A 27,506-nucleotide genomic window follows, 5' to 3' on the forward strand; every position below is an offset into this window, starting at 1 on the left:
GTGGTTTGGTGTAGTGTGGTGGCCAAGTAGACATTTTCATAATCATTAATACAGTCGCGGATCGAATCCCACAATACGCCAGTATTTTCTCTCCTACCCCCTCCATCGGACCTTGAGCGGTGGTCTGGACGCTAGTCATTCGATGTGAGACGATAAACTAAGTTCCCCGTCCACTCAGCGCAAGTAAAACCAAAAAGAAAAGAAAAGAAAAAAAAGAAGAAGAAGACGAAGAAGAAGAAAAGGGTTTGTCCCTGGCAAAGTTCTGTAGAGAAATCTACTTTCTTTCTTCAGCACAGTCCTAAGCCACATAAAATGCTGATAAACCCACAAAAAGGCACCGCAAGACACTCTGAAATCGAGTTGTGCAGAAGGCATAGTGACTTATCAACTTAGTCACCAAAGCTAGACACTCAACAAGCAGTACATCCGTAGATATTGTGGAAAAATGCAGGACGATGTGACACACAACTTGTCCTACCTGCACGTGCAAACGCCCCCCAGACCAGAGTGAGAGAGAGAGGACAGTTAAAAAGGGAGAGAGAAAAAAGCGTAGGAAAGTATAGCAAACCGATATTCAGACACACGAAAATTATTACTTAAAATAGAAATGTTTATGGCAGGTTACACGCGCGCGCGCACGCACACACACACACACACACATACACACACGCGCGCGCGCAAACACGATAATGTAAGGGAAATAACCGCTTTTGCGGTTTATTTCTCCTCAAGCCACATGGAATAAGGTCCCTTTTTCTTCCAGTGATAAAAGGCAGCAAATCTCTCTCTCAAGAGCCTTCACGTGCAGACCTGATGGATATGATGCAGACCATAAACTGTAGATTTGACGGTATGGACAGTAGATTTGATGGTATGGAGTCTGATATGAATGAACCAAAAGGCCAGTATGCCACCCTGTACAGTGACTTCAACAATCTGAGGGAGGAGGTGGACACGCTAAGAAAAGAAAACTTGGACTTGGCAAGACAAAATTCAGATCTTTTGACCAGAGTAGACCAACTTGAAAAAAAGACCGATGACCAAGAAGGAAGGTCAAAACGGAATAATCTTATCTTCTATGGTATCTCAAGAGGTCAAAATGAATCAAATGAACAAGCTGAAGGGAAGTTAAGGGATGTGCTTTCTGACAGTTTGGATATGGTTGACCATGTTGAATTTGAGCGTGTACACAAACTGAACGCAGAGCCTGACTCCCCAATCATAGCACGCTGCTCTTTTACAAAGATAAAGTGAAGGTCCTGAAGGCAAAAAAAGAATCTGAAAGGCAGCAGCATCTTTATGGGTGAAGATTTCTCTTTGCGTGTCAGAGAGATCAGACGAGAGCTTTCACCACACCTTAAAAAAGCAAGGGAGGAAGGAAAACGAGCAGTGATGGTATTTGACCATTTGATCATCGATGGTCGAAAGTTCTTTCTGGATGACCACGACGGTCTGAAAGAAAGCAGATATGGGAATGGCCGGCCATCATATAAAAATTGCCCCTCCCTGGGTGCGAGTGAGACAGGGAAGCTGGGAAAGCTGATGACAGTGCTGCTCGGTGAAGCAGAACAACCCCGCTGACCAGAAGTCTGGCTGCACAAATTTTATATACACAGGAGTAGAATCAATCAAATAAAACCAACTCTGCAAGCATTCCTGCTTGGCCTCAAGTATAGATACAAGTTAGAAAAAGCATGTACACACAATGGAAATGAATTACTGTGATTTTGTTAAAAAAAAAAAAAGGCTACCATACTCTGTGTTGGTAATAGAACATTGAGTAAAATGAAAACTGTCATCATAAAACAGTATATGAATGATGCATGTTTGACAGAATTTTTAACAATATCAGAAATGAATATACTGCAAAATTTGGCATGTTTGTACATTAATTTTGATAAAAGAAGTAAGCTGCCACAGGTAATGGATAACATAATTATATTAATCCTTTAATAGCACTTTATAAAAAAAAAAAAAACAACAACAAAAAACAACAACAAAAAAAACAACAAAAAACTGGTGCTCCTTGAAGCTATGTCAACATGAATACATGCCATGATGTGACATTTGGTATCTTGTTTATCTTGTTCTTTATTATTTGTTATTGTTCTTCATCTTATTATTACTATTATAAGTATTATCATATTGAAAAATAACCCTTGATGGACCAATGTTTTGCTATGTGAATGTTGAATCACACTGATGTCGTGAAATGTCAAATATAACCTTATGTACAAGGGGAAAAAAAAGAAGAAGAAAAAAAAGAAGTCTGGCTGCACGTGCAGACAAGAAGAAAGCACGATGTGTTCTTTTGACACACACGATGTACATAAGCCTTTTTTTCTTATTATTATGGAATATTATTGGGTTGTTTTCAAAACTTGTTGATCCTGATTTCTTGTCCTTTATTTTAAAGTTTGATTTTGTTTGTTTAGTCGAAACGTTTATGGAAGAGTGTCGACCTGATTTGTTCTCTGGTTACACTTCCTTTTGTAAATCGGCTGTGAAGTTTTCCAAACAAGGGAGACGATCCGGAAGAGTGGTCTGTCTGATAAAAAAAAAAAAAAATGAATATTGTCCATTTGTGAAATCTGTTGATGTGAATTATCAGAATGTTTGCGTATTTTTGATTGATAAGACGTTATTTGGACTAGATAAATATATTCTGTATTTTTTGCTCATTTTTTCTCCCCGAAACATCTTCCTTTTATGCTTATTTTGACATTGATAACGGAATTAATATGCTTGAAGAGTGTTTGAAGGACTGTTTATTATTACACGATGTTTATCTTAAATGGCGATTTGAATAGTAGGACTTCAAACATTAGTCAGGATCTTTCAGTGATAGATGATTTCTGTATGCAGCATAAAAGTAATTCTGTTAATGCATCACGATGCTCTGAAGATAGGTTTTTGAATAATTATGGAAAATTGCTGTTGAATATGTGCGCTGCCTTGAATTTGAATATTTTGAATGGGGTATGTGAGGGTGACCATGTAGGTCGCTATACATAATTATATTTCTGATGCTGGAAGCAGTGTCAATGATTACTTTATGTTTTCGAAAGATCTCTTTACTCTTATGTTTGATTCATGTCAACTAACAGTCTTAGAACGTACTGATTCGGATCATTTACCACTGGCACTTCACGTTGGTTTTCCAAGAGGTAAGAATGTTGATGTTAATGAAGAAAATCAAAACACTGTTATTGAAAAAAATAATATGGAATGAGGAGTGTGCTGATTTGTTCCGTAATGTTGACATTAGCACAAAAATTGATTATGCAATGAATATGATTGATGTTGACGTAAATGAAGCACAATTAATGTTTAATGAATGTGTAAATGAAAGTGCAGAATGTATGAAAAGATGTGTGCGTGTTAATAAAAGTAAGGCATTTTATGATTGGTTTGATCATGAGTGTGCATTAGTAAAAGAAAGGTAAGGAGTTTGTTACGAATTAGTAGACGGCCCTTTAAAAGTAGAAGATATTGATACATATGTAATTGCGAGGAGGGAATATAAACGTTTAATACAAAGAAAAACGAAAGAATTTAATAGATTTTTAATGAATACGCTTGTAGTTTCCATTAGTTGTCAGAAGGAATTCTGGAATGATGTCAATAAAGTTTCGTTTAAAAAGAAACAGCCAAGACATAACATTACTATAGATACTTGGTTTATACTTGGTGTATACCCAAATAATTGGATAGAATCAATAATTTTGCCCATTTATAAGAAAGGGGATGTTAATAATCCCAATAATTATAGAGGAATTTCTTTAATGACATAAGTGGTAAACTGTTTGGAATAATTATTAACAAAAGATAGCAAGAATGGGTAGAGGAGAATGATATCACTGGTGACCACCAAGCTGGTTTAAAAAAAAGGATACTCCACTGTGGACCATATGTTTACGTTGCTTGCACTTGTACAGAAACAGTTTTCCTTTAATCGTAAGTTCTATGTTGCTTTTATTGATTTTGAAAAGGCGTTTGATTCTATTAATCGTAATCTTCTTCGGCCAGTTTTGTTGAAGAATGGTATGAAAGGTAAACATTACAGATGCATTAAAAGCATTTACGATGTAGTATGAACTAGAGTCCGCTGTGGCGCTAAACTTACAGAATTTATTAATTGCACAGCTGGAGTTAAACAGAGGGATGCATACAGCCCGATTTTGTTTCTCTTTGTTTATAAATGAATTAGCAGTCCAAGTGATTAATAATGGAAGACACAGTGCACTGTTCCCAAATAATTCCTTTGAACTATTCATACTTTTGTTAGCTCATGATGTTATTTTGATGTCAGAAACTGTTATAGGTTTACAGACACAGCTTAATTTACATATTGCAGGAAATTCACTCCAGTTAAAAGTCAATATGTCTAAAAGTAATATTATTGTATTTCGTAAGGGTGGTCATCGGAGCAGCAGGGAAAGATGGGTGTACGATGATGTTTTGATGCCAGTTGTCAATGTTTATAAATATGTGGGCATATTTTTCTCCACACGCTTGAGTTTTGTTGGTTCTTGTAAAGATCTAGCTAGCAGAGCCAGAAACGCTTTAGTTTGCATTATGAAAAAGTTGCATATGTTACATAACATTTCTTTTGTTCTGTTTATCAAACTATTTGATGCACAAATACAGCCTGTAGCGCAATACGGTTCGCCATTATGGGGTCTAGATAAAGCTGCCATTCATTGTGAAACAGTACATACCTTTGCTTTGAAAAAAAATCCAGGTGTATATAGGCAAACGCCCAACGATTTAATTTATGGTGAAACGAATAGATATCCAATATATTTAGTTTCGGCAGTTAGATGTGTTCGTTACTGGCTCAGATTATTAGAAATGGAAGATAGCAGAATACCACGCAACGCTTTATAATATGTTATATAATTTAGATGCTAGAGGCAGAGTGGATTGGGTAACTAAGATTCGTCATTGTTTGAGTATGGTTTTGGTTTTGTTTGGTTAAACCAATGTGTTGGCAGCATTCAAGCGTTTATATCTGTTTTTCGCCAACGATTGATGATTGTAGATGGCAGAAATGGTCTGATCATATACAAAAATAGTGAACGGTTTGTTTTTTATAAGAATGTTTGCAATATGTCTGATCTGAAACCTTACTTGGTGTTAAATATGGATACACATTTAAAATATTTAACGACTCGATTTAGATTAGGTATTTCGGAATTAGCAGTCCATCATTACAGATACAGAATATGTAATGATAGTAATTTAATTTGCCCATTATGTAATGACTCATAAGACAATGAGATACATTTTGTTCTTTGTTGTCCATCTCTTAAGAACATTCGAGAAGAAATCATTCCACCTAAATGTTATAGACAACCTACATTGTTAAACTGAACTTACAAATGTCATAAACATCTTCTGAAACTGTTCGAAAATTTTCTCTATTTTTATATAAAGTTTTCAAATTTAGAGAAATTGTAACTTCGTGACAGCATTTTATTGTTCTACATACTGAACCGTAGCACTGTTTTACTTATATGTTTGTTTAATCGAATATTTGGACGTTAACAGGCGTTGCAACGTGATGCTTGTCTATATATAAAAGAATATTGTTCACATACCCCTTCATAAGGGGCCTATGCCTATACATGAATAAACCATCTGGAATCTGGAATATATATATAAATATATATATATATATATATATATATATATATCTGTGTGTGTGTGTGTGTGTGTGTGTGTGCATGCGCGCGCCCGCGCGCTTGTGTGTGTGTGTGTGTGTGTGTGTGTGTGTGCGCGTGCGCGCGCCCGGCATTTATTCGTTCATATTCATTTCATCATATTCCTCCAAAATGTAGGATGTTTCGTCCAGAATCTCATCAAAGAGGCCCCACAGATAAGGGTCGTCCATCAGTTTATCTTCAGGTGGGACCTCAGAGTCCCTGTAATGGTGCAACAAACCCAAGTGCGTGTCCATGGTGCAAGCCTTGTAGTCATGACGTAGTGTCTCCAGGATGTGGACACTGACTGTCTTTACTTTGCGCGGGTCCACCACCGGTTTGGAACGGACTCCAGCGTTCAGCACCTGTGCAAGTGAGTGTCCGAGACTGGGGATTAGTAGTCCAACACAAATCAGACCCTATTATTCCTTATTGCACTAATACATATTTTCACCATGAAAAAGAAAAAAAATGTGCCTTTATTGATTTTAAAAACGCCTTTCATTCAATTTGGAAAAGTGGGTTGTGGCAATAACATGCTCATGAAAAACTGAATTGTAAAACTTTGCGTGTCAAATGAACATGTATAATAGAATTAAGTCATGTGTGTTTTTAAATGGTGAATATCGGATTTCGTTAGCATTTGTAAGGGTTTACGACGTGGAGAAAATCTTTCGCTTTTCCTTTTTTCTTTGTATCTTCATGATATAGAGTGGTATATGACGGAACTTTAGAGTCCATCTGTTATCTTTTATTGAATGTTAACATCTCAGATTTAATTATAAGAAACTCTAGGGAGACATGGACAGTACAAGGTCTTCAGAGAAGAAGCCCCCTTCAGTGAAGTGTTTCGACCCTGAACTCCTTGCACTCTAAGCGGGCCGGGCCGCACCCAGGTCATGACTCCTGGATGCCCTTGTATAGCCGCGTTTTCTTTTTCATATAGTTACAGTTTAGGTAGTTACAGGCGATTATTTGTACACTTGTATGCAGATGGAACAAATTTACTTTCTGAGACGAAGGATAACAACAATTCCTCAGTGTCTTTCATAAATATTGTTTGAAATGGAAACTAGTGGTTAATGTAAAGAAAACTAATGTGATATTTGATTATACAAAAAAGCGAGTCTGATTTTTAATTTGGTGATGCATGTTTGGATGTTGTCGATTCTTTTTAATATCTTGGTATCAAAGAAATGGCACTTTTTACAAAGCTAAAAAATGATTTATAAAGAGGCTCACAAAGCTGTACTTTTGTAACTTCCGTCAGCCCGAAATCAAGATTTACCTTTACGAATTGTTCTGGACATGTACCATTCCATGATTGTTCCTATTTTGTTGTATGGCGCGGAAATATGGGGTTATGAGAATGTAAATATACCTGAAAAAATTCAAATGGAAATTTTGAAACGCTTGTTCAAACTGAACAGGAATACGATGACCTAAATGATTTATGGAAAAAAACTGGTATTTATCCAATTAGCGTATTAGTGAAAATGAGAATGATTCGATTCTGAACTAGATTAGTGTTATGAAACATACACAAAAATCATGAAAAAAATATACTTGATATTACTTCATTTATATCGAAATGGTCCTCATTCTTCAAAATGGATCAGTAATATCAGACAAAATTTTAATAGAAACAGGGTATGACTATGTTTGGGATGCTCAATCCTTCTTAGAGGGGGAATCTTTCTGCAAGAATATCAGCATTGCTTTGAGAGATAATTTTCAAAATCTATAGGCATGCTCTAGAGACGAATAATAAATGTTTGTTCTATCAAAATTTTAAAAGTGAATTTTGCAGATAAAAATGTATGTCAAATGCCTGAAAATAACGTATTAGCTTCTTCCAATTTCGAAGTAGCTATTATAAGGTGGAAATAGGAACAGGGAGACACAAAGGCATACAACGAGAGTTATGGCTATGTAAGGTCTATAACATGTCTGTGATTAGGGATGACTTCCATTTTATAATGGAATGTCCAAATTTTGATCAGTTGCGAAATAGACGTTCCTAAAAATATTTGTCTCCAAAATCAGTTTTTAATTTTTGTAGTATGCTCAAAGGAGACCCAAAAAAAGACATGTTAGTTATGAATAAGTTAACTGAATTTCCAAATGTCTAGATAAACATTTGGAGTTAAAGACATTTGTTTTCTCAACTTTTATGCGCCATTGTTGTGCATTTGGAAATGTTTGTTATGGGCATGTATGTGTGTCTGTCTGTCTGTGTTTGTCTGTGTCTGTGCCTGTCTGATGTGTGAATGATCATTCAGTTAAATCTGAAAAAAAAAAACCGAAAGAATCTGAGAAGAGGAATGAAAGGAGAGAAAAACGTGACCAGCGACTGATCGAATTTTGTTGATTTAAAGGCAAAGGATGAACTTACCTCTATGTGTCGTCGTGTGTGTGTCAATATTTGACATCGGTTCAGTTGCTTTGCCTGTATTGTATTGACGTTGGGAGGGCGTGAGGTTGGAAGCCGCATGTTAAAGAACACGTTCAAAAAGAGGAAGGCACCGCATTCCTCGCGCTGTTGACAAAAGGAAAAAGGGTTTGGGGATGGATGGGTGAAGATACAGCTTATCAAATCTATGAATCAAATATTTGCGTAATATTCTTCCTGCGGATTTTTTTTTTTTTTTTTTTTAATGTGCTTGCCAAATTGACAATATTATTTGTGTGAGCAAAAAGCTGTCATGGCTCACACACACACACACACACACACACACACACACACACACATACACACACACACACACACGCACGCACGCACGCACGCACGCACGCACACACACACACACACACACACACACACACACACCAGTAGCAGCAGTACTAGTAGTAAAAGCAGCAGTAATAGAAGCAGCAGCAGTAGTAGTAGTAGAAGCAATAGCAGCAGGAATAGAAATAGCAGCAAGAGCAGCAGAACTAGCAGCAGTTTTACTATTTGTTGTTGGATTATAGTGATTTCTTCAAAAATTAGCATCCGTTTGTTTATCAAACAGGTCCCTCCCTCCACTTACACAGCTTACTGGGTAGATCATCAGCTAGCCAGACAGATCCCACTCCATACCCATAAACAGTTGGCCAGAGAGATCAGTTTATCAGAGAGACTCACCCATACCCCTACACACTTAGCTAGAGGGATCCGTTAATCAGAAAGATCCCACCCCCTACCGCTAAACACTTGCCAAAGGAGATCAGCTTATCGGAAAGCCCCACCCCCCACACCCCCACTCCTCCACTCCAAAACACTTGCCTGGGGAGATCACTTCATCAGAGAGACCCCACCCCTACTCCTAAACAGTTGCCCTGGGAGATCAGTTTATCAGAGAGACCCCACCCCTACCCCTAAACAGTTGCCCTGGGAGATCAGTTTATCAGAGAGACCCCACCCCTACCCCTAAACAGTTGCCCTGGGAGATCAGTTTATCAGAGAGACCCCACCCCTACCCCTAAACAGTTGCCCTGGGAGATCAGTTTATCAGAAATACCCCAACCCTAACCCTAAACACTAGACCTGGGAGATCAGTTTATCAGAAAGATCCTACACCTTATCCCTAGGCACTTGCACAGTGAGATCAGTTTATCAGAGAGACCCCACCCCCTACCTATACACACTTAGCCAGGGATATCAGTTTATCAGAAAGACCCACCCTTACACATGTAGCTATTGAGATCAGTTTATCAGAAAGACCCCACCCCCTACCCCTTAACAGTTAGCCAGGGAGATAACTTTATCGGAAAGATCCCACCCTCTACCCCTACACACTTAGCGAGGGAAATCAGTTCATCAGAGACCCCACCCCTACTCCTGAAGAGTTGGCCAGGGAGATCAGTTTATCAGAAACATTCCACCTCCTACCCCTAAACAGTTGGCCAGGGAGATCAGTTTATAAGAAATAAACCTACCCCTACACACTTGCACCGAAAGATCAGTTTATCTAGGAGACTCCATCCCCTACCCCTTACACACTTAGCTATTGAGTTTATCAGAAATACCCCACCCCCTACGCATTTAACCATGGAGATCAATTCATCAGGAAGACCCCCCCCCCCTACCCTCCTATCCCTAAACAGTTGGCAAGAGAGATCAGTTTATCAGAAAGACCCCACCCTCTACCCCTAAACAGTTGGCCATGGAGATCAGTTTATCAGAAAGACCTCTACCCCTAGACACTTTCCCAGGGAGTTTAGTTTATCGGAGACTCCACCCCCTACCCTTTACACACTTAGTCAGGGAGATAAGTTTTTATACAACTGACCAAAGAGAACTGCTGGTCCAGCAGGTCTGTGATCGAGGCGCTGTCCCGCTGTACGAACAGCTCGTCCACGTCCCCAAAGAGCAGGTATCGGGAGGTCCACAGGTGGCGGTACAGACAATCGTTGATGGAGGCCAACTCGCCCGCGTAGGTCATCTCCTTCTCCTTCAGGTTCAGGTTCCACGTGTGGACCTCCACGTCCCCCTGGGCCTGTAGCACCTGTTGTTTCATTGTTTGGGGTTTTCTTTTAAACCAGCAACAAATAAACACCTGTCCTGTATCAAGGAACACCTGTCGCCGCACAACACCTGTCCACATGCAACATATTTTCGTATTGGACAACTTTCCGCGTTCTACGTTTGTCTGTATAGAACACCTGTCCACATATAGCACCTATCCACACAGAACAACTGTCTACATTCACCGACCTGCTTGTATGCACCATCAGTCAACATACAATACCTGTCCACACAGGATACCTGAACACAAAAAATGATAGAACAGCTGTCCATATAGAACGCCTGTCCACATTCAGCACCTGTCCATATAGAACGCCTGTCCACATTCAGCACCTGTCCATATAGAACACCTGTCCACATTCAGCACCTGTCAATATAGAACACCTGTCCATATTCAGCACCTGTCCATAGAGAACGCCTGTCCACATTCAGCACCTGTCCATATAGAACACCTGTCCACGTTCAGCACCTGCACACAAACAACTGTCCACATTCAGCACCTGTACACAAACAACTGTCCACATTCAGCACCTGTCCATATAGAACACATGTCCACATTCAGTACCTGTCCATGTAAACAACTGTCCACATTCAGTACCTGTTCATATAAACAACTGTCCACATTCAGTACCTGTCCATATAAACAACTGCCCACATTCAGTACCTGCCCGTATCGAACATCCGTCCGCATATACCACCTGTCCAAATAGAACAAACATCTACCCGAAGAGAGCAACTGTCTAAATGCAACACCTGTCCATATAGAACGTCTGTCTACATACAACATCACACCAAATAGAACAACTTCATTCAATACATGTTCATAGAGAACACCCCTGCACATACAACCCATATCCATAGGAGCACCTGTCCACATACAATACCTATCCACATTGAACACCTCTCCACATACAATACCTGTCCATATAGGATACCTATCCACATACCATTCCTGTCTATATAGTATACCTGTCCACATACAACACCTGTCCATATAGAACTCCTGTCCACGCACAAAACCTGTCCTTAAGGAACTTCTATCCACACACAATACCTGTCCATATAGGACATCTGTTCACACACAACAGCTACCCATATACACAATACAGAATACTTTATCATCTCAATAAGAGAAATTCATGTGTGGTGTATTTTACGTAAACACTACACGACAATCACAGTCACTCAATGTAAACACATAAAAGACATAAAATGCTGAAAAGCTAAGTTAATAAGGATCTTTCGTACAATGATCACAATCATACACATATTACGATTACATACTTTCACAGTCATTCATCATAGATACGTAAGGAACATAAAATGCATAGATACAAAGTTAATGCTAATCAATCTCATACAATAATCACAAATCAACCATATAGAACACCTGTCCACATAGGATACTTGACCACTTACAACATCTGTCCATTTTGAACTCCTATCCACACAAAACATCTGTCCATATAGATCAAATTTCCACACACAACACCTGCCCAAATAGGATATCTGTCCATATACAACATCTGTCCATATAGGAAACCTGTCCACATGAAACACCTGTCCAAAAGGATACCTGTCCACACACAACACCAGTCCACATACAACACCTGTCCATATGGTAAACCTGTCTATACACAACACCTACCCACATAGTACACCTGTCTATATACAACACCTGCCCATACAGTACACCTGTCTATATACAACACCTGCCCATATAGTACACCTGTCAAAAAAAACAACACCTGTCCATATAGTACACCTGTCTATATACAACACCTGCCCATATAGTACACCTGTCTATACACGACACCTGTCCATATAGAAGGCCTGTCTATATACAACACCTGCCTATATAGTACGTCTGTCTATATACAACACCTGTCCATATAGTACACCCGTCTATATACAGCACCTGCCCATATAGTAAACCTGTCTATATACAACACCTGCCCATACAGTACACCTGTCTATATACAACACCTGCCCATATAGTACACCTGTCAAAAAAAAACAACACCTGTCCATATAGTACACCTGTCTATATACAACACCTGCCCATATAGTACACCTGTCTATACACGACACCTGTCCATATAGAAGGCCTGTCTATATACAACACCTGCCTATATAGTACGTCTGTCTATATACAACACCTGTCCATATAGTACACCCGTCTATATACAGCACCTGCCCATATAGTAAACCTGTCTATATACAACACCTGCCCATACAGTACACCTGTCCACATGTAACACTTGTCCACAAAGGACACCTTTCAACACACAATACCCGTCCACGCAGAACACCTGTCCACACACAACCTGTCCATACAGGACTCCTGTCCACGTTCAACACCTGCCCATATGGCATACCTGTCCATATCAGAATGGGACAATTTTATCATCTCAGTGATATAAATTAAGTGTGGTTAAGACTAAGCTTAGAAAAGTGCCACTTCAATACTCTTAATTTGCTCTCTCTCTCTCTCTCTCTCTCTCTCTCTCTCTCTCTCTCTATATATATATATATATATATATATATATATATATACATATATATATATATATATATACATGCGTACATACATGTACATATATATATAGATAGATAGATAGATAGATAGTTCACACTCTCTTCGTATCCTGGGCACCGCTCCTTGCAGAAAGCACTGGGGTGAATACCAAGACCGGTAAAATATAAAAATATAAACAACAGTAGGCTCTTCGAGTCTTAAAACTTGTATTCTTAAAAAGCAGCAAATTTTCGCTGTAAAACAGTGTGTGTGTGTGTGTGTGTGTGTGTGTGTGTGTGTGCTCAAATCACCTACAGAAAGTGACTCCAAAGGGGTAGTTGATGACCAATCAAGTTTGCTTTTGTTACCAACCTACAAAATGTCCTGCAAGGATGCTGTGATCCGTGCACCAAATCGTTTTTGCACCAAACAGCCAACCGTGTTTGGGGGGCCTTTAATTAATGGTAACCTTGACGAAATTGAGGTAACTCAGTCTTACCTTCAGCAGGTGGAGGACGTGAGGTCCCGCGTGTTGCAAGTAAAACACGAAATGTTGAACACCAAGCAGCCGACTGATGGCCACCATTTCCGCCAGCTTCACGTGATCGTCGAAGCCCATTTGGAAGGCGGGGATACAGCGCGTGACATTCCATAAAAAACTGTTACTCTGGTTACGCCTTGACTGTGGTGTTCCGCTGTCGTCACGCCCTCTTACCGTGTCTTCGTCCTCTCCGGAACTCTGAATCCATTTGCAACGCAACATGAGGTGGAAATGTGTGTGTGTGTGTGTGTGTGTGTACAACATGCGCGCGCATGTGTATTTGTGTGTGTGTGTGTGTGGGGGGGGGGTTACTGTTGTGAGTGAGACAGCAGCAATTTCATTCCTACAGACTGGACGGGTGGGAAGGTAAAGATAGGTGTTTACTTGCATTCACACTTCAAGAATAAAAATGACCTATGATCATACTGCGGGGAATGAAAGAAATCACGTGCATTCTTCGCGGTCATCTTTCTTTCTCTGCATTTTGATAACAAACAGCTGTCGAATTTCTTGTTCTTTTCTGTGTTTCAATGGCAGTTTTTTTTTCTCCTTCCCAAGCATGGAACAACGATTCAAATAATACAGATGCAATATGGAAGCATTCGAGCTAAACAGCTGCATATCAAACATGAAAGGAAGAGCGGGAACCATTACTCATCAAACATAATTCGGCATCATCTCCGAACGGAGAATGCGCAGTCTTGCTCAAAAGCAAACTCTGTAAGGTCTTCCCACAAAACAGCGTGTAATCTTCACCCCCAAAGTAAAGTCAGAAGCTATCCATTTGTTTTAAATATCAACCCCTTTCTTTCGCTGGCAGGTAAAGCAAAACACGGTGTGACGAATGACAATCTGAAATATAATTATTATGCGCGCGCCATCTTGGCCCAAGTTAACTCTCCTCTACACAGACCCCTCGGATGTCCAGTGGGTGTCTCAATGACCCAACCTTTAGCTTCCGTCGTCAGAATTGTGGTATTCTTTGTCAACATTCACCTCTTCAGAGTAAGAGCCTTCCGCTTGTGATATTTTGATGGTGGTAATTGGGGAGAAACGCTGTTAACGTCGTCTCTTTCGCCGTTCGTATGGAGAGAGTTAAACTGGCGGCAAACTGTAGAGAGAATACCTCAGATGGGATGACACCAACCAGTTGTCTGAGGACCGTGATGTATGCTGATATTTGACTGCCTCGTGCGGGAGCATCTAATCCCAAGGAAGCAATCTTACTGCTACTACTACTACTACTACTACTACTACCACTACTACTACTACTACTACTAAAAATCATGATATTGATAATGATAATGACAGTAATAAAACGTATTCCTATACAGCGCCTTTCAATGTGAAACATGCTCAGTTGCCCTGTACAATGTAAAAAAAAAAAAGTCAATGTGGTAAACATGCATTTAATCAAACACTTAAATGACAGCACCTGTACATAAACAACTGTCCACATTCAGCACCTGTCCATATAGAACACCTGTCCACACACACACACACACACACACACACACACACACACACTTCCAAATCACAAAATGATGCAGTCTCATAATTATCACACATTAACTCACTCCATGCCAAGAGTTTTTGCCCTTGAAAATCCCTGAAAACCCAGGGGTTGTATAGGATGGGGAAAAAATTGTAAAAAAACCAAATAAACACCCAGACAATTGATATTTAGTATATGTATGCACGGAATGTTGTTCCATATGTGTGCAAAAAATCAAAGTATTTACTCACCGTCTTGATGTTGATCGCGGTATCCATATTTAGTGTATTTTTTTAGCATTTTTGCACCCATCAGAAAGGTACACCAACATGTTCCACATCACATTCTAACACTATTTGAGGAACTGAAGACCTAGTGCATGCAATGAAGTATGAACAGGTGGTGAAGAAAGTTGAAATTCACTCATACAAGAAAAAATATTGTCTCTACATAATGAAAATCAAAGAACAAAGAAAAAAACTCAACCGGCTGGGTGTTGACTGGCCAGTCAGCTGACAAACCTGGTATGCCAGTGAAGGGATGTGCAAGAGGGAAAAAGGAAAAATTGTCAGTCCAATCACTGGTGAAAACACTTGCAAAATCGTCCGTTTCCTCAGTGGTTTCATCGTCTGTGTCTGTCTCATCTGCTGGCACATGTTCCTCACTTTCCTCTCCATTGTAAACACTCTCTTCAGTGGCCGAATCTGTTTCTAGTTCATCGGGATCTGGTTCAAATTAACTGTCCGAAGAATCAACATTATCTCCTTCGACATCAGAGCCTTCAGTTTGGATCATTTCCGACGTTGAGTAACATTTCACCTCTCCGACCGTGTCGAACACTTCGCCGTGACGCCATCTTGTCAAACAACTTACAAAGCTGACAGGGGGCACGCTTTGTTATCAAGTGCGGTTGAGCTTATCGCGACACACACGCAGCGTGTGTGAATGAAAAGCTGACCAGAGGTGACGTAAGATATCACATCTGCTTTTGATTTTCGCATCCGACGCGTCACTCCGACAGCACGACTTTTTAAAATCCAAGTCCGCATATGCGGACATTGGCATCCAACGCTTTCTCCGACGATGTCCGCATATGCGGACAATGGCAGCGAGTGAGTTAAGTAATACCTGTGAGGATCCCTGTAAAGGTGAAGACGGCTGGGGTGGCCAGGCTTGGTGGATGTGATGATGGTCAGGCCACGTGACGTCGTGACTGTAGCGCACGTGCATATAGTTGAGCCCGTGGTCCCGGTGTGTGTCCACAGTGACTGCCACGGGGAGGATGTTGTCCACTGGGCACTCCACGTAGGACCCCAGGTACCTGCATATGTAAAGTACCGTGTTTGCAAACATCCCCAGGTACCTGCATGTGTAAAGTACCGTGTTTACAAACATCCCCAGGTACCTGCATGTGTAAAGTACCGTGTTTACAAACATCCCCAGGTACCTGCATATGTAAAGTACCGTGTTTACAAACATCCCCAGGTACCTGCATGTGTAAAGTACCGTGTTTACAAACATCCCCAGGTACCTGCATGTGTAAAATACCGTGTTTACAAACATCCCCAGGTACCTGCATGTGTAAAGTACCGTGTGTACAAATATCCCCAGGTACCTGCATGTGTAAAGTACCGTGTTTACAAACATCCCCAGGTACCTGCATTTCTAAAGTACAGTGTGTGCCTACATCCCCAGGTATTGTATGATAGTCGTGTTAGACTTTGACCATCAGAACAGCAGAGGAGGTAGCTGCTGTCCTGACTATCTGGGCTAGAATTTGATTATGGTGGAGAGTGTCTTGCCCAAGGTACATCCCCACTCTCTCGGCCAAGAGGGTTTTAGGACAGTCGACGTTGGGATGGTTCCCAAAGGCCAACTAGCCCCCAAGGCTGTAGCACTAAGAGCCAGTGCAATTTTGCCTCCTAATGGACTAAGCTGTAATTAAATGATTTTCCATTGCAATGGAGAAACCATTGATAATACAGCTCTCACTTTGCTGTTGGCCCAACTGACTCATGGATGGGGCAAGCAGAAGACACAATCCAGCTTGTATGCCGACTACAAGACCTGAAAGAAACAAAAGAATGGGAGGAAAACCCCGAAAACACCAATCATCTATTCAACACAGCCATTTCACCCACTCTTGTAAGACATTGTCGGGAAGTGAAGCTACTCATAGAAGAAAACAGTAAAGAAGAGGACATCATCATATACACAGATGGTTCAATCACCAAAGGCCAGTCCGGTTGGGGATTCACTGCGAAACAAAATGGAAAAAACAATTAGGGAAGAGAATGCTGCCTACAAAGTCACAACCTCCAGCCTAACGATGGAAGCTGAAGCTGTGACACTGCCTATCATCTATCTATATGCTCGGAAACCAACATGCCATGATTCTAACGGACTCAATGAACTTCATACAGAAAATTGAAATTGGAATGGGAAGCCCAGAGTGGCATAAGGCAATGCGCAACTTTCAGATTAAAAAACTTGCATGGTCATACTGCCCGGGACAAGGGAAATGAGCGAGCTGACAGACTTGCTGGTAACGCAACAATAACGAGTGGCCAATATCTAGGAAAATCGGAAATCCTCGGAAAAGTCAAAGAATACCAAAAAGAACAGGTGCAAGGCCATCACACCATCGATCGCCTCAAAGAAATAAAGGTAGAGAGAGGGAACGGCCGTAAGTCTAGCAAGAAAGGTACAGCACAATGCTTTGCAAACCAAACGAATATCGGCATCATTTCCAACATTGTGCAAATTTCTTCAAAACGGAACAGAGTCTCTGTGGGCTTTTCCAAATACAACAGACTGAGCAACACACTAGACTCCACGTTCTTGGCATCAGAGATCTTTTCCCACCCTCTTGCGGCGAATCAGTGGCAGCCTTTGTGCGTGTGTATGTGTGTGTATTTGTGTGTCTGTGTGTGTGCGTGTGTGCATGCGCAAGGGTGTAAGTGTACATACGTGTCAGGACAGCTCTGTGCACGCGTGTGTGTGTGTGTGTGTGTGTAGAGGATAAGGTATGTGTGTGTATGCATATGTACACTGTGGAAGCAACGGAATATTGGAACGTGCGGGTGTGCATATATATATATATATATATATGTGTGTGTGTGTGTGTGTGTGTGTGGGAGGTTGGGTGTGGGGGATATGGGCGTATGTGTGTGTGCTTGCACAAGTAAGTGTGTGTGTGTGTGTGTGCGCGCGCGCGCGCCATGGAAGCTGCAATTCGTAGCCTAGAAATGAGTTTGTGGAGGAGCGGGGAGAGGGGGATGCAGGGTAATGTGTGTGTGTGTGTGTGCGTGTGTGTGTGTGTGTTGGGGCTCATGTACGTTTATATGTATTTGATTGTGTTTTCATATCTGTGAAACTGCATGTCTGTTGCATATCTGTTATGCATGTGTGTGTGTATGTGTGAATGTGTGTCGACATGTTTTACATTTATTTGCTTATTTATCATCATTGTTGTCTGTGTGTGTATGTGTGTGTGTGTGTGTGTGTGTGTGCGCGCGTGTGTGCGCGCGCGCTTAGAGTTGACTTCAACAATTATCATATTACTATTATTAGTAGAATTTTTATGTATGTATCTATTATTATTATTATTATTATTGTTATTTTATTTTATTTTGTTTTATTTATTTATTCTTTTTTTTTCTTAAGGCCTGACTGAGCGCGTTGGGTTAAGCTGCTGACCAGTCATCTGTTTGATGTCTGCAGATGTGGTGTAGCGTATATGGATTTTACCGAAGGCAGTGACGCCTCCTTGAGCTACTGATACTGATACTGTTGGCCCAACTGTAAACTTATGTCAATCTGTGACATAAGCTGAGTGTTGGGTTAAGGTACCTGCATGTTTAAAGTACTGTGTGTGCATACATCCCAGTCTATCTATCTATCTATCTATCTATCTATTATGTATGCTACATATCAGATAACTATATATATATATATATATATAGAGAGAGAGAGAGAGAGAGAGAGAGAGAGAGAGAGAGATCTGTGTGTGTGTGTATTTATTTATTTATATACATACATATGTGTTTGTGTGTGCGTGTATGTGTGTGTGTGTGCGTGCGTGCGTGCGTGCGTGTGTGTGTGTGTGTGTGTGTGTGTGTGTGTGTGTTGTATATCAAGTAACACAATAATGACACACTACTGCATAATGTGAATGTATTACTATGCTAACAGAGATGCACATTGCAATGATGGGAGAAAACTGTTCCTTTCAAGAGAGAACACTGGAACACTGAAATGTTTAATGTCATTAACCGAAAAGCTCTAGTGACATAGTATGTACTAATCAGAACAGAATGGTGCAAAACAAAGGAAGAAAAACAGAATTGAAACAACGTAAACTGATAAGAGATCTGCGGCACTTTGGCACTTTTTCATTAGCTTAAAATACATGTGACAGGGGGGGTAATGTGCCTTTTTCTCAGTCGTTCATCTCCAAGGTTTGGACAGTACACAGAAAACAAAGTGCATATAAATCATATAATAAATATTTACGCATGTAACAGCGACACATACTATATCAATACAAACATATACTAAAGTACATATAAATCCTGAAATAACTATATATGCCTCAACATCAAAACCCATCATATCAATATATACGAACACATCATATAATCACAATGTCGAGATTGAGAGAGAGAGAGAGAGAGAGAGAGAGAGAGAGAGAGAACACTGAATACTGAAAAAATGGAATAGAAAAAAAGCAACAACAACAAAAAAAAAAAAGAAAAAAAAATTGAAACAACATAAACGAATAAGAGATTTGCGACACTTTGTCATTAGCTTAGAATACGTGTGACATGGGGGTAATGTGCCTTTTTTCAGTCGTTCGTCTCCAAGGTTTGTACAGTACACAAAAAACAAAGTACAGATAAATCATATAATAAATTAATATTCACGAATGTAATATCAACACACACCATATCAATACAAACACATACTGAAGTACATATAAATCCTGAAATAATTATTCATGCCTCAACATTAAAACCCATCATATCAATACGAACACATCAAATAATTGCAATGTCGAGATTGACCATCCAAATGGAACCCTTACTTTTTATCCATGATTTTTTCTTTATAGAACCCATACTAATTTCCAATTGATTAATGTGTATTTGGGCCGATGATGGACGTTTTCCGTATATTTATTGCCTCAGATACATATTTTGCAAGAGAAAGTATCATATCTTCATTTTCTGTCATCAGTATGCCAAACAAATCTTTTCTCCACGCTGGAGCTGTTTTGAAAAGGGTACAGTTTTTTTAAGCAATTCATCGTATCTTTTGCAGTTGAATAGAAAATGATTTTCATCTTCTGAGAGAGAGAGAGAGAGAGAGAGAGAGAGAGAGATTGTTACCTTCGCTCATTGCTCTCCCGAAAGTGCAGCAGCGAACCCGTGACGCTGGCAATGACGTCACCATCGTGTTTGTCATAGAAACGACACGTCACATAGAAATAAGGGAGAGGGTCCTCTGCGGTAGCGATCACTCGAATCAGGGGTGGCCACTTGATGTCGTCGTAATGAGCCGCATAGACGAAGGCCTTCCCTTATGATAGAGAATTCAGTTGATAACCATGATATTGTGGCCTTATGCATGTGATGCCAGATAGATAGGTAGATAGATATATCGATAGACAGATATATCGACAGACAGATAGATAGACAGATAGACATTCAGACATATAGATAGGAAGGTAGATTCAAAAACAAGAGGCAAAGCCTTCAAGACTCACTCGTGTTTCGCGCTTTATTCAGTAAAGGAATCATGGGGAAAAAACAAAAGACATTACAAAAATCGTTAACAGTAAAGGAATCATGAGGAGAAAAAAAAGAGAGATTAAATAAATCGTAAAAGTGTTCTGTATGAATAATATGATAATTATATTAAAAATAAAATTATTTTATTTCGGCGGTAAATGAGACATTGCCATCACTTCAAGCACATCGCAAAACATGGTAGCTCTAAGGCCTGCACAAATCAGTCCACAAGGGGCTGTGTAAACAAAGTGAGTCTGTGTTTTAACCCGGTGTTCGGATGTCTGTGTGTGTGTGTGTGTGTGTCTGTGGTAAACTTTAACATTGCCATTTTCTCTGCAAATACTTTGTCAGTTGACACCAAATTTGGCATAAAAATAGGAAAAATTCAGTTATTTCCTGTCATCTTATTTAAAACAATATTGCACCTCTGGGATGGGCACAAAAATATGAAAAAGAAGCCAAATTATATGCAAACTGAATTAACTGTTATATATATATATATTTTTTTTTTATTCTCTAAACTTGGCACTTTGATCTGATATTCTGACACGACAACAAGAACAGTCATTTTTATCATTTTTTTTGTTCAAACAGGAACTTCTTTTGCTAAGCATGGAATTTTTATTTATTTTGCAAACGTTTTGGTGCAGATAGTAAAGAAGGGAAATCACTCTGTAATTAATGCTAGGGGGCTTAATTTGCTTTAAACTGATTTTTCTCATCTTAAACATTACATTTTGAAATTATACTCAATACATAAAAAAAAAACTTGTATACTTTACTCTCAGTGTACAGGTCTTTCACTATGTTCATTCGCCCAAGTGGTCTTTTTCGGAAAATACTAAAATCAATATGACGAGTGGACTTTATAGATCTATTGGCTGAGCCCTGAGGGTCATGGGCAAAATTCAACTGCGTACACATATTTATACATATTCAAAGCGCGTGCTCATATTCTTCGCGAACGCGAACGACGCCATTTTGTTTCAAGCTGTTGACCTGCCCGTTCAATCCTATATTCAATCGACAATACACGATAGCATGTGATGGAAAGTTGGAGAAGGAGACCGTTAAATATTTAATCAGAGAAAGAGTTGTGAACGCCTCATCACTTATTCGATTATGCCTCAAACTGCCATAAAAATATCCATAGAATCAGTGGAATTCACAGTTAAAAATAATACACCATGAGAGTTAATACCCTTGAATTGATGAAACGTAAAAATTTCCAGTCTTGACTTTTCTCAAAATGAAGTCTTTTTCACTTCATATGACGTTTTGAAGTACTTGTACTTGGCTCTACATGTTAGTTTAACAAAATACTCAATTTTCATATCAACTTTAAAATGTAAAACTAGAATGAACATAAAAGATAAATTGAATCGACCGTGTCAACCGGGTGTAACTAAACTCGTACATCTATCTAGATCCAGAGAAAACGGCTAAATGTTGCAGTGTGATTGCGGCGATAGCCACGTCTCCTTTACCGCGGACTTAAAAATAATTTTTAATTGCCCTTAAAGATTTTTTGAATGCCCAAGATACACCAGAATAATATGATTTAAACAGCGTTCTCACTGCGAATACCGCAATCGATTTATCGCCCTTTAAATAAGCATGTTTAAATATTATATTTTTGCACTTCAGTTAACGAGCCACGATAGTGTAATGGGTAAGACAGATTCTTCTCACCCGAACACGCGGGTTTCGAATCTGCCGTTAAGACTTTCTTTTTTTTCTTTTAACCCAAAGCTTTATAATAACAAATATAGAACGCATTTTAACGATTAGATTTTTTAAAATTATTTTAAAGTGTGTCACAAGTGAGTCTTGAAGGCCTTGCCTCTCTTGTTTTCATTTATGTTCATTCCAGTGAAATCGGTGTCCACTTTAGAATATCCATATGCAGTAAACATGTCGATGGTGTAGTTAGTATCGCTGTATGTGTTCTGTCCAGAGTTTGTATTTCTTTTCTTTTGATTGTGGACAAGTAAAACGAGGTCATGTCATCTTCTTGAAACACACCCCACCTAACAACTCAGTGGGAAGCGGTTTGTTTTAGAATTTTCGGATTTCGGAACGAATCTCAACGAAATAAACCGTTAATGATCTGGAAATACAGCTTAATTCGGGAGACTTAAAACCTATGTTTGATATGACTGTGAAGTTTGTTTCATCATACTATGTTTATGCCAAATTTGGTATTGGCAGACAAGTGTTTCCAGAGAAGATGGCAATGTTAAAGTTTACTACGGACACACAGACATACATACAGACACACACAAACACAGACAACCAAACACCGGGCTATGACATAGACTCACTTTGTTTACACAAGGGAGTCAAAAAACGTAAATGGGTTAATTTAATTCAAATAAGTAGTAATGAATACATAGTTTTAAAGTTCGAGTTTTGCAAAGACGTTTGCTCACAAACATGTTACATATGGTAAGGAAGACAAACAGGAATGATAAACAGGTAACCCGCTGGGAATTCAGAAAATGACAATAATGATCATCATAACAATAAAGCTTTTTTTGTCCCACACTCACACCCACGCCGTACCCGCAACCGCAAGTTTCAAATTTGGAGTTTTCATGATTAGTTCTGTTGTTGTTGTTGTTGTTGTTTTTAACATGATTTTATTCTCAAAAGCAAGTAAAGACATTGCCAAGACATAGAGCAGATACAAGCCGAGGCTTTAGGTGTGCTCGGAAAACTGCACATGCACATAGTGAACACATAACACAGCTGCAGTATTTTTAACAACATCATATATTGATTAAATCTCATTGCTTGTAGCACTGGAGATCGAGAGACTTTGACCAGAGTAATCTCATTATGATACACATAAAATGATTCCAGCAGGACTTTTTGATTTGTTTTAATTAGACAAAACAACACCAGAGTTTGCCGATCACCGGATTTTAGGAGAAAAACCTCTGTGAGACACATTGAAAACTAATTACAGTCGTATTATGAAGACGGTCACAATGATAACCGTACTTTGCAGAAGATTTAGCAAATACAAAGAACACACACACACACACACACACACACACACACACACACACACACACACACACACACACACACACACACACTACAATACAATATCACTTTATTCATCCATTTGGAAATTAATTGTGCATCCACAGGCTTGCCACTCACCCTGCAAAATATCTCAATCCGCAGTGGAGTTCAACACACACACACACACACACACACACACACACACACACACACACACACACACGCACACACACACACACACACACATCACTCAAAACAGAGAGAATAAACCCCCTTAAAACTGAAGACTGACACACATATCCCCCATCTCCTCGTTCTCCCCTACCCCACCTACACCTTATTTCACTATCCTCACCTACAGACGCGCACTCGTCCTTCTCTGCCCCTCCTTCCCTCCTCGCCTCCACCCCACTCGCCTCCACCCCACCCCACCCCGCACAAGTCTTCTCCCAACCAACCGACAATGAAAAACAAACAAACAGAAAAAAAAGAAGAGAAAAAAAAAAAGAAAAGAAATATGAAGGGTCAGCAAACTAATGACGGATGGATAGAAAGAAATGTGTGGCAGCTGTAATATGACCACTGCGTGTTATCTACCCGTGTTCGTCATCCGGGTATATAGGATTAAAATGAGTTCCTACTTCAAGATTCCAGCTCTGTGTCGTCACTTCGTGGCACTATTCTCGGTTCCGGGTGGATCGGGTCAACCTCACGATCAGCCGGGTAGTGGGCTCTTTTTGAACAGTGGTGAATTCCTGACAATGAACGTAAACACACACACACACACACACACACACACATACACACACACACATGCGTCCCTCCCAAATCTCTAACAAACCATTCTCCACTCCCACGCTCACCTTCCCTCGCCCCCTCACCCCAAACCAATGGTCTCCCAACCAATAATGAAGTGCCAGCAAACAAGGTTACGGGTGGATGAGCACGGACATAGGTTCGTGCCGGGCGAGCGGGTGTGTGATGGCGCTGAACTCCTTTTGTCCACTTAACCCAGTTACTTAACTTCCTTAACTTAATCCTGCTACAAGAGCGGGAGACAGCACGCGAGAGTAGTTGTTGGGTGCCACTCTCGGTTCCGGGTGGATCGTCGGGCAAAGCTTAGGGTCCGGAAGAGGTCTGGTCGATGTTTCTTTAAACAGCGGCGAATAGCCGTTCATGAACAATGCATCTACACACCCCCAAACCCCACTCCCCCGCCCCCCTTTTGAATGCCTTTCAGAGGTAGATAGCGGATTGTTTTACAATGGATTCTTTTGTTGATGACAGAAGCAAGGAAAGCCGAAGATGGATGATTATAATATGTGGAGTGATGGCTTAGAGGTAACGCGTCCGCCTAGGAAGCGAGAGAATCTGAGCGCGCTGGTTCCAATCACGGCTCAGCCGCCGATATTTTATCCCCCTCCACTAGACCTTGAGTGGTGGTCTGGGCGCTAGTCATTCGGATGAGACGATAAACCGAGGTCCCGTGTGCAGCATACACTTAGCACACGTAAAAGAACCCACGGCAACAAAAAGGATGTTCCTGGCAAAATTCTGAAGAAAAATCCACTTCGATAGGAAAAACAAATTAAAAAAAAACTACACGTAGGAAAAAATTCAAATAAATGGGTGGCGCTGTAGTATAGCGACGCGCTCTCCCTGGGGAGAGCAGCCCGAATTTCACACGGAGTAATCTGCTGTGATAAAAATAAATACAAATACAAATACAATATTTTTTGTGGAATTAACTGATGCCTAAGATCATTCATGGCAGGGCAACATAACACAAAATGAAGTTCATTTTCTTCGGCGCATCTGTACAAAGGGCAAATATGATCATGTTCATTAGATTTACTATAGCGATAGCGGTGACGATAGAGATCGGATAACCCAAATCTAAAACATTGACATATTTCAAATGCCTTTCCATTTTCATTGACATGTAAATCGGAACAGATTGCATAGACATGAATTGCCGATAAAACATGAATCGATCACTGTCTTGAACATGACATGACCATACTGGCCATCTACAATGAATTAATCTAGTTCGAAATGTTCGAATGAATCCATTTATATCTCCTACCCCTGGCTGCAACCACACGTAACCAAATCCCATTTCGAGTAATTTCATTCTTATCTTTGACACCCGGTTTGTCTTTCCCCTAAGATCCAAATTATATAACATATTATTCTTTCTTGGCAACCTGAAATCTCCCATTTATGTTACTTTTAATCAGTAAGAGATACATCTTGTTATAGATTTGAGATATATATCTCGGATATATATTTGTCTCACTATAGATCAAATCGTTTGGCGTTTTCATGGTTACTCCTAGAAACCTTTTCAGCGCAAATAAATGTACATTCTCATAGAAGACTGCAGCGTTAGAAAGACCCCAAATTTCAGCTCCATGTTGAACGATAGGTTGCATCTGAGAGTCAAATAGTTTCATAAACATTTCAAAAGAATGGTTTTCTAATCTTAACTTTTTTTTTTCATGATACAAAGTAATGTGTGTTTAGCTCTACTCCTTACATGCAGCCGTGAAACTTAGTTGAAGAATATATTCCTAAGTAAATGTATATAATATTAACAACAGGCATCGTTACCCCGCCATACGTCCATCTTTCCCTTAGACCTAAATAACCACCTTTTCTAAAAACAATTATGTTACTTTTTGACATATTTATTTTCAATCGAAGTGAAGTTGCAGCACGAAACAGACTATTTAAGCGTGTTTGTAAGCCAATGTCATTTTCAGATATTAATGCAACATCAGCTGCAAGAAGAAAGAGAAGAAACAGCTCTAAAATGTCACCAGTAAACTTAACACCGTGTTTTCCGTTTCTAATGATTTCCGAGGTTAGTTTGTTAATAAAAAGAACAGGATAGGACTGCAAACATCGCCTTGTTTCACCCCAGGAGTACACTGGATGTAATCCGTCATCCTACCCCCACATTTTACCCTAGACACACACACACACACACACACACACACACACACACACACAGAGAGAGAGAGAGAGAGAGAGAGAGAGAGAGAGACAGACAGACAGACAGACAGACAGACAGAGCGAGAGAGAGAGAGAGAGAGAGAGGAATCAAACAGATGATCACACAAAATTAACAACAAACAAACAAACAAAACTGTCCTGCCAGAAAACAGGCCTACCTTGACTGTCCAGTCTTTGCCACTGAGGGTCCCCTCTGGCCGGAGGCTGACCTGTCCAGCGGAGAGCGGTCTCAGGGTCGATGGGGTCTCGAGGCCAATTGTAAAAGTAAAGTGGACGGTAAACGTATCTGACCACGGCCAGCGCATTGTACATTATGACCACAGCCACCAGCACACACAGTAGGACCTTGAGGGCGAGTACGCGGGTATGAACGTAGGCCATGGCTGTCGCCTCTGTATACTGTCTGCCACCCCGTCTCTCGATCCACGCCTCTGCGGAAACCGGACGATAGTTTCAGTTTGATTTCTGATTTTGATATGGATACTTATATAACGCCTATCCTAAGTAGGAGACCAGGTTACAAGTGCAACAAAACAAACCTCGCAATACCAAACCGGTGACAATTTAGTTGTCCCAAATTCCGGGACTGCCACTGTCGTCAAGTTGTGCAGCAGGTGGCGCGTGCTTTGACATTTAATATCACCGGTGTATTGATCAAAGTGATTTGCCTTTTCAGTGTCGTCGTTTGTCATATTGATTCATCATACAAGATAGTCGGGAAGGGAGGATGTGGGAAGAGAGAGGGATGGCGGGCGGGTGGGGTGGGTGTGGAGGGAGGTGTCAGCAGCTTGTGGTGTCAGCAGTCTTGATTACTCAGTTCATTTGAAGATGTATGCATGCGTGTGTATGCACACTCGTGTAAAAAAAAAAAAGAAAAAAGAAAAAAAAAGTCAG

The 27,506-nt window shown here is 40.2% G+C and overlaps 1 protein-coding gene across 1 annotated transcript; it reads right to left on the bottom strand.

Moving 5' to 3' along the window:
- Positions 1-644: 644 nt before the first annotated feature.
- LOC143275673 (uncharacterized) lies at positions 645-27,179 on the bottom strand. Its single transcript, XM_076579965.1, has 7 exons — positions 26,771-27,179; positions 20,160-20,349; positions 15,898-16,090; positions 13,233-13,472; positions 9,980-10,195; positions 8,101-8,244; positions 645-6,070 (listed from the first exon to the last, which is right to left on the bottom strand). The coding sequence occupies exons 1-7, from the start codon at positions 26,991-26,993 to the stop codon at positions 5,801-5,803; spliced, it is 1,476 nt and encodes a 491-aa protein (XP_076436080.1). The 5' UTR covers positions 26,994-27,179; the 3' UTR covers positions 645-5,800.
- Between the last annotated feature and the right edge of the window lie 327 nt (positions 27,180-27,506).

Source organism: Babylonia areolata, chromosome 2 (assembly GCF_041734735.1).
Source record: "Babylonia areolata isolate BAREFJ2019XMU chromosome 2, ASM4173473v1, whole genome shotgun sequence".
Classification (NCBI taxonomy): Eukaryota; Metazoa; Mollusca; class Gastropoda; order Neogastropoda; family Buccinidae; genus Babylonia; species Babylonia areolata.